This window comes from Bubalus bubalis, chromosome 16 (genome assembly GCF_019923935.1).
Source record: "Bubalus bubalis isolate 160015118507 breed Murrah chromosome 16, NDDB_SH_1, whole genome shotgun sequence".
NCBI classification, from domain to species: Eukaryota; Metazoa; Chordata; class Mammalia; order Artiodactyla; family Bovidae; genus Bubalus; species Bubalus bubalis.
The window spans coordinates 7,707,112-7,718,182 of NC_059172.1; the positions used below are offsets into that span (position 1 = coordinate 7,707,112).

Consider the following 11,071-nt stretch of genomic DNA (forward strand, 5'->3'; position numbering starts at 1 on the left):
CCCCAACTCCCACCCCCCAATCCAGAAATCGGTTTTTCTCCTTCTGAATTCAGTTTGGTCTTCCTCTACAAACATCCTAAAGGAAATCAGCCCTGAATATTCATTGGAAGGACTGATGCTGAAGCTGAAACTCCAATACTTTGGCCACCTGATGCGAAGACCTGACTCATTTGAAAAGACCGATTCTGGGAAAGATTGAAGGCGGGAGAAGGGGACGACAGAGGATGAGATGGTTGGATGGCATCACCGACTCAATGGACATGAGTTTGAGTGAACTCCGGGAGTTGGGGATGGACAGGGAGGCCTGGGGTGCTGCAGTTGTGGGCTCGCAAAGAGTCGGACATGACTGAGCGACTGAACTGAACGGAACTGATACAAACAGTGCCAGACCTCTTGAGAGTGTGGCAGCCCCGAGGCACTTACAGCCAAGAGGAGGGACAGTGCAGAATTTCTCTGGGGGCCCTGTGGGGAAAAACAGGAAGTGGTAGAAGCAGTATGGGCAGCGCCTGGAGAGCCTAGTGCAAAGGGGCCCCCAGGTTCATCCATTTGACAGGGTTCACACAGTGTTCAGGTGGAGCACAGTGTGGATATCCCGACTACTCAGCAGCCACAAAACTCCCAACCCTTTGACTCTCCTTTAATGCCACGTGAGGATCTCCCCTGCCCAGCCCTCAGGAATGTTTGTCCTTCATCTGGCTCCACCTCTAGGAGGCAGCCACCCAGCCTCAGTCATCCAGCCCAGGAAAACAGAAGACACGGAGGAGGAACTGTCATTCGTGCACGTCCCAGATCTCAGAGAGCAGCGGGGGAAGCTTCTTATCCTGCAGGCGCAGGGCAAACACTTGCTCTGAGTGGACGCTGCTCAGTGTCCGGAGGCTCACCAGTTTCATCAGCATCCTTGGGAACATCAGTCGGTCCTAGGAAAGGAGAAGGACAAGTAGGGCCTTTTGTCTCTCCCCAGGGAAGAGGGGCCAGGGGTAGGGGAGTTGTGGGAGAGGCAGAGAAGTGTCTGTGCTGGATGCAGTCAGGGAGGGGTTCTAGAAGGGAGAGGTTTTCTGGGGATGAGCTGTGGGGAGGAGGGACAGTGGGGAGACTCACATGGGGGTGGTGGATGGAGACGTAGGCATGCAGGGCCTCCACATATGTGTGTTGCAGCCTCTCTACCTGGAGCTGGTCCTGCACGTTGGGCCGGTCTACAGGTCACCAACAGAGTTGAGTGGCAGGTCTGGCCAGGGTCTCATTTCCATACCCCAAATCACAACCCCAGAAATAGGGACCTGCCGCACCCAACCTCTCCTATCCCACAGGAACACAGCAAGGGCCTCCACCCCCACGATCATTGCCCTAAGGCGCCTGCAGCCCTCTCTGGTTTGAGTCTCTCGCTGGTTTTCCCTCTTGCCCCTCCTCCGCACCTGCAGAGAAGATGCTGATGGCAATGAGCAAGGCAAACTCAGCATCATTTAGCTGCAGCTCGTTCATGGCTCTGGAGAACTCGAAGATGGGGTTGATGAACTCCACCTGCAGCCCTGGGAGGAAGAAGAGAGGCTGGGGACTGTGGCATGGGCTTTGTTGTTCAATCCCTAAATCATGTCTAACTCTCTTGCAACCATAGAGACTGTAGCCCACCAGGCTCCTCTGTCCATGGGATTTCCCTGGCACAAATATTGGAATGGGCTGCCATTTCCCTCTCCAGGGAATCTTCCTGACCCCAGGACTGAAGCTGGGTCTCCTGCACTGGCAAGCGGATTCTTTACCACTGAGCCACCTGGTGAGTCCCGTGACATGGGCAGCACAGCTCAATTTAGGAAGATATCAGGAAACTCAGTCAGAAGTCCCCAGGCTCTGCTGTGTAACCTTGGATAAGCTTCTTAGCCTCGCTAAGTCTCTTCTGTGAGGTGGGAATCATATCTGAACTTATAGAATTGTGATGGTTAAATGGTAAAGCATACAGACCCCTTTGCACTGAACCCAGCATATAGGACATGCTGAATTAAATAATCACAATAATAATTGTTAGAATTCTTCTTAGAACTCTTCAGGGTCCCACATTACTAGAAATAGAGGCAACTCTATGTTTGTTTACAAAAAGACTTCTTCACTGGCAACTGGCCTTACTTTGAATAGTAGCAATACATTTCATTTTCCATCACAGGGCAGACAGCAGTGTGTTGAGGGTGTGGACTCTGTTGTTGGACTCCCTGGGTTTGAGTCCTGGCTCTACCACTTCCTAGGCTGTGTGACCTTGGGTAAGTTATTTAAGCTCTCTGGGCTTTGGTTTTCCTATCTCTAGGCTGGAAATAATACTACCTATCTCATAATGGGTCCTTAGAATAATGAGTGGCACATAAAATAACTGCCATATAAGTGTTTGTTGAATAAATTAAAAAAAAAAAAATAGAACCAGTCTTCTTACTGAGAAGACTGAAGTTCAATAAATCATGACTTGTTCTAAAGGATAGCGTTCTAACAAACGTTTCTCCCAAACACAGTCAAACTCTCTCCACCCTACCCATCCCCTAGGTTTTCTCAGATGTCTTTTAGCAACCATCTGCTAACTTTTCCATTCCAGGCTTCTCGATTAGTCACTTCCTGTACTTTCACCCCGATGTTTATCAAGTGTGTCTTGATACACTTAATGGACAAGCTCTGTTTAGAAAGCCCTTCTTGGTGAGGTGTCCAGCCTTGGATGGTGCTGAACAGCCCCTTGGGAGGACGAACCAGTTTTGGAGTTTTACCTCCTGTGAGGGTCCACTGCTGCTCGCTGAGTGAGCACCCCCACTGTGGTCGGCTCACGTCACTAGCTGCTCACACGTACGTGCAGCATGTGGTAGTGGAGGTAGAGGGGGAGGGAGACCTACCCAAAGAGCACCGCTCCCCTCACTGAAAACATAAGAAATGAAAGACAAACACTACGACATGAAAACCGCTTATATAAATGAATCTATAAATAGATGCAGATTCAGATAGCCCAAGTCCGTAAGTGCCGAAAGATACGTGCAGACGTGAGAACAGGCAAGGGTTCAGAAGGGAGGATGTTATGAAGGAGAAGGCCGTGGTTGGGTAGAGAAAGGGGGCAGGGCTGGGCTTCTAAAGCAGGAAAAAGTCATTACATCACTCCTATTAGGTGTCTCTACGTTCAAGCAGCACACTGGGCACTATAGAAGGCTAGAGGTGCCCACACAGCCCTCCTATGCCCTATGGTGAAGGGAGGCCTACCTAGAAAGCTCAATGGGTGGCCTGTGACCAGACAAGAGCTGGCCTGAGTCACCAGAAACCTTTCTGAACTCTGCCCTGGAAACCAGGATCCTCCAAACCTGAGAATGGAGTCAGCATCAGCCCTATTTTACAGAGCCACTGACTCAGGTGTTAAACCACTCAGTCTCTTGTTCAGCCTCAGTCCGGTCCCTCCAAAACACCTTCTACCTTCCAGCCCTTCTCCCACAGCACAAACATCACCAGCAACCGAATATGAGGAAACCAACGCTGCTTAGCCTGCAAGCAAACATCAGCTAGAGAACCGCACTGTGAACTAATTCTTGGAGAAAGTACTCCAGCTATGGGATGGGGACAGAAGTGTTCCCTCTTATCCTAAAACTGCCCCATCTGGGCATGTCTGCTGTGTTCTAACGCCAATGTCACGGCTCCTCAGAAAGCGCAATTGAAAAGGAGGAAATCAGTCCGCATGATCCTTAAAGAGCACGTCTGTGAAAGGTTTTTCGTGATTGACTACTAAAGGACTCAGTGAGATTTTCGAGTATTTTTCCTAGCTTTTCGTCAAGCAAATCTTTTCTTCAAGCAAAATATTATTCATAAGCACAACATATAATGCAGATTTAAATGGAGCTTCTTGTTTGGCTAAAGTTAGGGTGAAGGACATGTCTGCTCTAAGGTGACACTGTGGAAACCCTGTCTCAGGTTCCTGGGAGCACAGTCTGAGAACCACTGGCCTAATGCAACAGAGATCAGGAATCGGTGTGGGGCAGTTAAGGGAAAACTATCAGCATTTCAACTTTCCGTCTTGGAAAAACAGGTGGGTCCTTCCCTTTGGAGCTGCTCAAACCCTGGGCCTGCAGCTCTGCAGTCACTATGGACCCCCTGCATGATGGGACAAAATGCATGTGTCCATCCAGCCCAGCCCGTTTGTGAGCTCAGTCCTCACCTGCTTTGGCAAAGTCTTCCCGGTTATAACTGAAATCCTTGAGGAAGGTGATACTCTCACTTCCAGGGTTGTACCTCCGAGAGGTCTCCAGGAGCATCACCTGCACACAGTGATCAGGCTGGTCTCGGCCCGGGGCACCTTCGAGGAAAGGACGGCCCCTCACCCCTACTTCCCGGGCTGGGGGGTAGCAGGGAGGACATGGCTTTCCAGGGGGCTGGCTGGAGGCTCCTCCCACAGACATCCTGTTCAGGTCCTCCCTTCACCCCCGTCCCCGCCAGCCACCTCAATCGCAGACGTCTTCAGCAGGGCGATCTGGTCCTCCCGGCTGAGCTGCAGGAAGCCTGGCAGCTGTTTGGCAAAATCCACAATCTCCTGCACGGAGACGATGGCCAGCTCAGTGAAGTGAGCAAAGCGCTGCTGACGGGCCTCCCGGCTCTGGGGATCTGGTGCCATTGGCCAAGGCTGCCCGGAAAGGCAAGGAGGAAGGAAACAAAGCGCCCTGAGCTGGATGTCAAGAAGCCACCTGGGGCTCTGGGCACAGCCGTCTCTTCCCCAAGTCTCTCAGGTACCGTGACTCGAAGCTGGTCTGAGAAGGAGCGCCTGTTACACAGCTGCTGGGCAGCCACCAGCTTCTCAATCATGCCCAGCTGCTCCGGGCTGAGCTGGGGCAGGACTTGGGGAGGTGAGGGAGCCCTCGGGGGTGCAGATGTGGCCTGAGCCTGTTCCTCCTCTTGCCGCTTCAGTTTCTTCAGACGGATCTGTTCTTCTGATAAGACACCTGAGGAGAGAGTGGGACAGGGTGAGGAGGGGAGAAGTGGGGAGACAGGAAACGGGGATTGGGCACAGGAATAGTTTGAGGCTCCAGAAAAGCAGAGAGTGTTGGATAAAGACAAAGAAGATACAAAAAAAAAAAAAAAAAAAAACATGCCATGTGGCATGTGGGATCTTAGTTGCCAGACCAGGGATGGAACCTGAGCCCCCTGCAGTGGAAGCTCAGTGTCCTAACCATCAAGGAAGTCCCTAAAGAAGAAACTTTAATCCACTCTTAGGAAGGCCTGCAGACTCAGCTGCCTGTCTGCCCCCAGACCCTGGCAGCCACATGTCCCCTCTTCCCCATCAGCCTAACCGCCCCCAGCTCTGGTGTCCAGACACTCACACTCCTCCCGCATGCCCGCCTGGCGGCACTTGCGAAGGCGGCACTCCTGGCACTTGCGGCGCATGTAGGTGTCCATGGGGCAGTGGCCCCCGCTGTGGCAGACGTAGCGTGCCCCTTTGATGACACTGCGGCGGAAGAACCCCTTGCAGCCCTCGCAGCTCAGCACGTTGTAATGGAAGCCGGAGGCCTTGTCCCCGCACACGCTGCACAGCTCGTTCCCCAGCATTTTGGGGGCGGGCCCCTTTTTCCGCTTTTGTGGACGAAGCTCTGGATGCAGGGAAGAGCCTTCATGTTCTTCTTTGGGGAGAAGGCTTAGTGCCCAGTTGGCCACTGCCCTGAGCACTCAGTGACCTTCATTCACTTCATTATACCAAGACTAGTCTCTCTATTCTAAGAAAGTAGCTCTCATACGCCACGCTGTCCTAGGTACTGTCTGAGCCCTTACAGGCGCTGATCCTTACAACAACCTATGAGATGGGTGCTCTTATTATTTCCATTTTACTGAGGCTCAGAAGAGCCTAAAAGTGAGTGAAGTCGCTCAGTCGTGTCCGACTCTTTGCGACCCCATGGACTGTAGCCCACCAGGCTCGTCCGTCCATGGGATTTTCCAGGCAAGAATACTGGAGTGAAGAGCCTAAGACAGATGCAGGATTTACACTCAGATCACTTACGTCTAGTTGACGCCAAAGCCTTTGGACTTAACCCTGATCTCATAAGGTAAAGAGTCCTGATCCCGGATCCAGGGAGCCCCCGCCTCCAAATCTGGGAGCTCCTCACCTGTGGCCTCTGGAGGGGCCTCCACACCAGGGAGCAGGGCCGCGGGCTCTGGCGCCTCCAGCCCCATCCTCGAAGTGCCCCCTGCGGACCGCGGTGTGCTGGATTCCTCCCTGAGGATGCACTTGCTGCTTCCCAAGGGCTGGCTGCTTGCATCTTGTGCATCTGGTTCCCACAGCTCCACTGCAGAGTCTGAACCCCGAAAGAGAGACACAGGGGGCCTCAGGTCCCCCCGCATTCTCCTGGGAAACTGCAAGTCTATCTCCACCCACAGAGGGCAGCAAAACGCTGGCTCTGGTTCTGGGACCCTGGGATTGTTGTGGGCTCTAGGGTGAGCCGCTTGTAGTCCTCTGCACCTCAATGCCTTAAATGAGGACGTTAAACTCTGTCCTTTGGGCGGGGGCTGAAGTCCGTCCATCTCAGAGATCAAACAGAACTCTTGAAAGCCAAGCTGGGTAAGCTCTGGACATGCCAAGCCTCCCCAGCAGCAAGCCCGGATTGAGAAGGATGGCAGGTTATCTGCAAGGGCCAGGCACGAGAACCAGCGCAGAGGCAGCCTGGGCAGAAGGAGGTCAGCAACACCCAGAGCAGCTCTGAACTGTTCTCCAGGGGTGGGCAGAAGGCAGGTCATGTAGGAGGCTGATTCCCGCAGGAGGAGAGGAGCCGGCGCCCAGGCTCAGGGGAGAGGGCTGGAGTGAAGACGCTTACCAGGAGAAACATCAGGCACAGGAGCCTCCAGCCACAAAGACATCTCTTCCCGGAGCCCTGGACATTACCAAGGGACTGTCCTGCAGGAAGGATCCAGGTTACACTCTTCCCAAACTGGGTCCCTTCCCCTCCTGATGCTGCCTTTTATCTATCCTCACATATCAGCTTATGTTTACCTGCCATGTATGTGTTAGTGCCTGTGCCAAGGCTTGCCATGCCTTCCTCACAACATCCCTGTGATGTCAGGGCTACTCTTAAACCCAATTTACAGATGAGCAATCTGGAGTTACAAGACACGAAGAAAATTGCCTATGGCCACGCAGTTAGGCAGCGGCAGAGCCGAGGTAGACTCCCAACTCTGGTCTCTCCGACCCGAAAACTCTCATGTCTTGGCTACTGTGCCACCTTTTCTCCCCAGGCCCCGCTCCAGGATGTCAGGGAACATTTGACGCCCCCCCGCCCGGCTTCTGTCAGAGCCCCTTCCCCTTACTCCTGCACTGGGGACCGCAGGCGTTGGGCCGAACCCGGGACAAGTTCTGAGATCCAGACTCCCGCCACCCGCGATAAACACCGCTAGTTAAGACAAACCTCCCTCCTGCCACTTCCCCGGACAAAATTCTCGCCTCCGGGAGTCACCCCAGTTCACATAGAGGACCTCCTCCCCTGGTCGCGACAAGTTATTCTGGGGCTTAGAGCGAGCGCTGCGCTTCCATTACCACCCTCCCTCGCTGCTCCCCCAAGACCCCCTTTCTAAAGCCCCGAGACACCCCGCACCCCCGCCCCCACTCCCGGACACGCAGACGCAGAGCCCGAGGGCAGAACTGAGGCGCAGACCCACCGGTGCCCGGGCCGCCAGACTTCCCGGCCGGGGCAGTCTCTGGAGCCCCCTTGCTGGGAAAGCAGGATGCTGCAGTCCCCCGGTCCGCAGGCCTCGGCGGCGGCCGGGGCACCCAAACTGAGCAAGACAGGGGCCGGGAGCCCGGTGCCGACCGACTGGAGCCCGGGCCTCCTCGCCCCCGCCCCCGGCGCTGACTCCGCCCCTGCCGGCCGGCCGGCCCCTCGGCCCGGCGCCACCGCGGCCCCTGCCCCCCGAGCCCGGCGGCCGCATGTCCCCGCAGAGCGGCCCGCGGCTCTCCCCTTCCTCTCCTCACCCTGGCGGCTCGGAGCGCCTCTTACACAAACCGCTGCCTCCCAGGCACCACCCCCCTCCACCACCACCCCACCACCACCCCCCCCACCCCCCCCACCCCCCCCCACCCCCCCACCCCCCCCACCCCCCCACCCCCCCCACCACCCCCACCCCCCCCACCCCCCCCCACCACCCCCCCACCCCCCCCCACCCCCCCACCACCTCCCCCACCCCCCACCACCACCACCCCCCACCACCCCCCCACCACCACCACCCCCCACCACCCCCCACCACCACCACCCCCCCCACCACCCCCCACCCCCACCACCCCCCCCACCACCCCCCACCCCCACCACCCCCCACCACCACCCCCCCACCACCACCCCACTCCCCGCAGCCTCCAGAGTCGTCCCCTCCCCTCCGGAGACATCTCGGAGAGCAAAGGTCCCGGCCCGGCCCGGAATTGCGACACCGAGCCCCAGCCTGCTTTCCCAGTCTTCCTCCGCCTTCCCTGCCTCGGAAGGGGCCGAGCAGCTCTCCCCACCATCTCCAGGCCGGGGCCAAGCTGCGAGAACTCCAGGGGTGGAGACGGGCAGGTTGCTGGGCCTTCCAGGGAGTTTCAGACTGTGGGTGCCCTGCGGGGGGTGTGGGGGCCCTCCGCGAGGGGAAGAGGTTGGGGGGGGCTGGGGTGGAAAGAAGTCGCTTCAGCACTGGATGGTCTGGGATGGGAGGCTGTAGATCTGGGTACCAGCCCGGAGGACCTGAGAGGGTATGTATAGGAAGGGTTCCATCACAAGTGAAGGCATGCCCTGTCCTGCTGCTCCTGAGACCATATCCCTGCCTTCCTGCCTTGCTGCCTGGAACACCGAGGTCTACCCTGAAGGTGGACACCTCATTTTATTGATTTTACCTCCCCTGAAACAGAACCTGACATAGAGTAAGAAACAAGAGTAGGTACTGTGGTCCCGTTTGTTGAATGAATAAGTAAACAAGGAAAACAGCATGATCCTCTTCTATACTGGTTACCTCGAGTCAGTTTCATCACAACACTGCTTCAGTGCAGAGGCTCTGAGCTCAGGTTTTGGATTCAAATTTGGGCCTTGCCTCAGCATCTTATTTGCTATGTGATCTTGATTAAGTGGGCTTCCCTGCTGGCTCAGGCTGTAAAGAATCCGCCTGTGATGCAGGAGACCTGGGTTTGATCCCTGGGCGGGGAAGATCCCCTGGAGGAGGGCATGGCAGCCCACTCCAGTATTCTTGCCTGGAGAATCCCATGGGCAGAGGAGTCTGGCAGGCTATAGTCCATGGGGTCACAGAGTCAGACACGCCTGAGCAACTAACCACAGCACATAGCACTTGATTAACTGTTACTTAATGTCTCTGAACCTCTGTTTCCCTATCTTTATAACAGGGATAATAATAATGGTTTTTACCACAGAAGGTTGTCATGGCAATTAAACAATATATCAGATGTATCGCACCTAGTAAGAGTACTAGAGATGGTAGCAGTAATCAACCTCCCAATTCCTTCAGCAATGGGTCTTCCCATCACCTTGGCTCGGAACACTATTAACCTTCCAGTGGTTATTTCCATATACATCCCCCTCACTATCTCTTCTGGTCCTTGGAGCCGTCCCAGGAGGGAGGGAGGGTACAGTAACTCTGAGCTCCGTTTTTTCTCGGAGAACACTGAGCTCAGGGCGGAGCCTTTTCCGGGACCACACACAGTCAGTGGCTGAGCTGGGATCGGAATCCAGATGTCCTCACTCGAGTCCCCGTCCTCTTTCTGCGTCAGAGTCCAGGATGCTCGTCTCAGTGTCTCTCAGGTCTGCTGGACCAGTGAAGCACTGAGATGGGCGAAGTGGGGGGGCCAGGCTGCTGCAGTGGAAGAGGCAGGGGGCCCTGGGGATGCTTCAGTGCAGATGTGGGAAGCAAGGGGCTGAGGTTACTGCTGGTTGTCCCCCCCCACCCCGCCCCACTCCCAGTTTCCTGCTCACAGGCTCTTCCTGTTTTGCTGTGAACTCCAGTTCCCATGGGTCCCACATTAAAGCAGAGAAGGACAGGAGGCCAGGGCGGGCAGCCAGAGGGACAGACACGGAGATGAACAGGGCACCAGGGAAGAGGAGAGGGAGCAGGGCAAGAGTGGACATGGGGTGGGGGGAACTGGGTGGGAGAGGCACCGGGCAAGCAGAAACAGAAAGGAGCTTGGTGAAAGATGGGAGGAAGCTCAGGGTGGGACAGGGGGAACGGGTGGAGGTTGGGGACCAAAACTTGAGAAGACAGCAGGCTGGGCGGTGTTGCAAAATCTGCCCATGCATTCATTTTCACATTTCAGAAAAGCCCCTCTGACACCCCCCCATCTCAAAGTTCTGCCTCCAGCTTTTGCTCTTGTTCCCTCTCATCACAAGGTCATCCCCTCACAAGGCCAGCACCCCAGGCTGGGCATCTCTGAGTCATGAGCACAAGGCCCAGCTGTCCTGGGAAAGTAAAAAACCAGGGACTCTGGCTCTTGGGCAACTGAAATGGTTCTGTCTTAAGCACGCACACCCTCTCCCGGCTCCCTCCTCCTCCAGTGGACAGGGAGGGTCAGCGGTGCCACTGAGACACCTGGTGATGGGCACTCGGGTGAAACTCTGGTCTGGGGTCTGATGACCTTTCTTCTGGGAGTCGGGAGAAGACCCTCGTTCACTCCAGATCCTCAACTCCTCTCCTCACGCCCGCATCTCCCCACAGGCCAGGACCGAGGACCACACACGAGCTGCCTCTGTCACCCTCTGAGCCTGGCCGGAGCCAGCTGCTGAACAAGCAGCTTAGGGCGCCATCTCTCCCACGTCAGGGAGTCAGCCTCAGCCTCGTCTCAGAGGAGGAGGAAGCGTGACTGCCTGAGTTACCCCTTCAGGTTACAGAGGTACAGGAGCCTCCCCCAATGAGGGGAGAGCAAAATGCACAAAGACCAAAACCCATTGTGTGGTCTCTCCACGGGGGTCCTGGAGACTAAGGACTGGGACGTGTTCCCCAAGCCAGGGCCAGCAGTCAGTTATCTGCAGCGGGCATCACTTCTCACTTTGCCAGACCCCCAAACCTACCTACCAGTCTCCAGGAGGTGTCGGGTGCAAGGCCTCCCCTTCCCAAGGGGGCTTTCCTG

At 55.9% G+C, this 11,071-nt stretch overlaps 1 protein-coding gene across 3 annotated transcripts; it reads right to left on the minus strand.

Annotated features, from left to right (window-relative positions):
- Positions 1-621: 621 nt before the first annotated feature.
- Positions 622-7,852, minus strand: NR1H3 (nuclear receptor subfamily 1 group H member 3). Of its 3 annotated transcripts, XM_025266088.3 has the most exons (10): positions 7,636-7,847; positions 6,798-6,877; positions 6,093-6,281; positions 5,316-5,582; positions 4,729-4,937; positions 4,442-4,621; positions 4,160-4,259; positions 1,413-1,526; positions 1,099-1,193; positions 622-917 (listed from the first exon to the last, which is right to left on the minus strand). In XM_025266088.3, exons 2-10 carry the CDS (start codon positions 6,838-6,840, stop codon positions 771-773), a joined length of 1,344 nt encoding a protein of 447 aa, XP_025121873.2. In that variant the 5' UTR covers positions 6,841-6,877; positions 7,636-7,847; the 3' UTR covers positions 622-770. The 3 variants fall into 3 exon arrangements, with proteins under 3 accessions (XP_025121873.2, XP_025121875.2, XP_025121876.2); XM_025266090.3 differs by lacking the exon at positions 1,099-1,193 and having other exon boundaries at positions 7,636-7,852; XM_025266091.3 differs by lacking the exon at positions 5,316-5,582 and having other exon boundaries at positions 7,636-7,850.
- Positions 7,853-11,071: the final 3,219 nt, after the last annotated feature.

Coding starts and splice junctions, on each gene's coding strand:
- NR1H3 (XM_025266088.3), bottom strand. CDS start 6,840: ATGTCTTTGTGGCTGGAGGCTCCTGTGCCTGATGTTTCTCCTG. Junction 1,527..4,159: donor GGAAGACTTTGCCAAAGCAG/GTGAGGACTGAG, acceptor TCTTCCTCCCAG/GGCTGCAGGTGGAGTTCATC. Junction 918..1,098: donor TCTCCATCCACCACCCCCAT/GTGAGTCTCCCC, acceptor CTCCTTTCCTAG/GACCGACTGATGTTCCCAAG.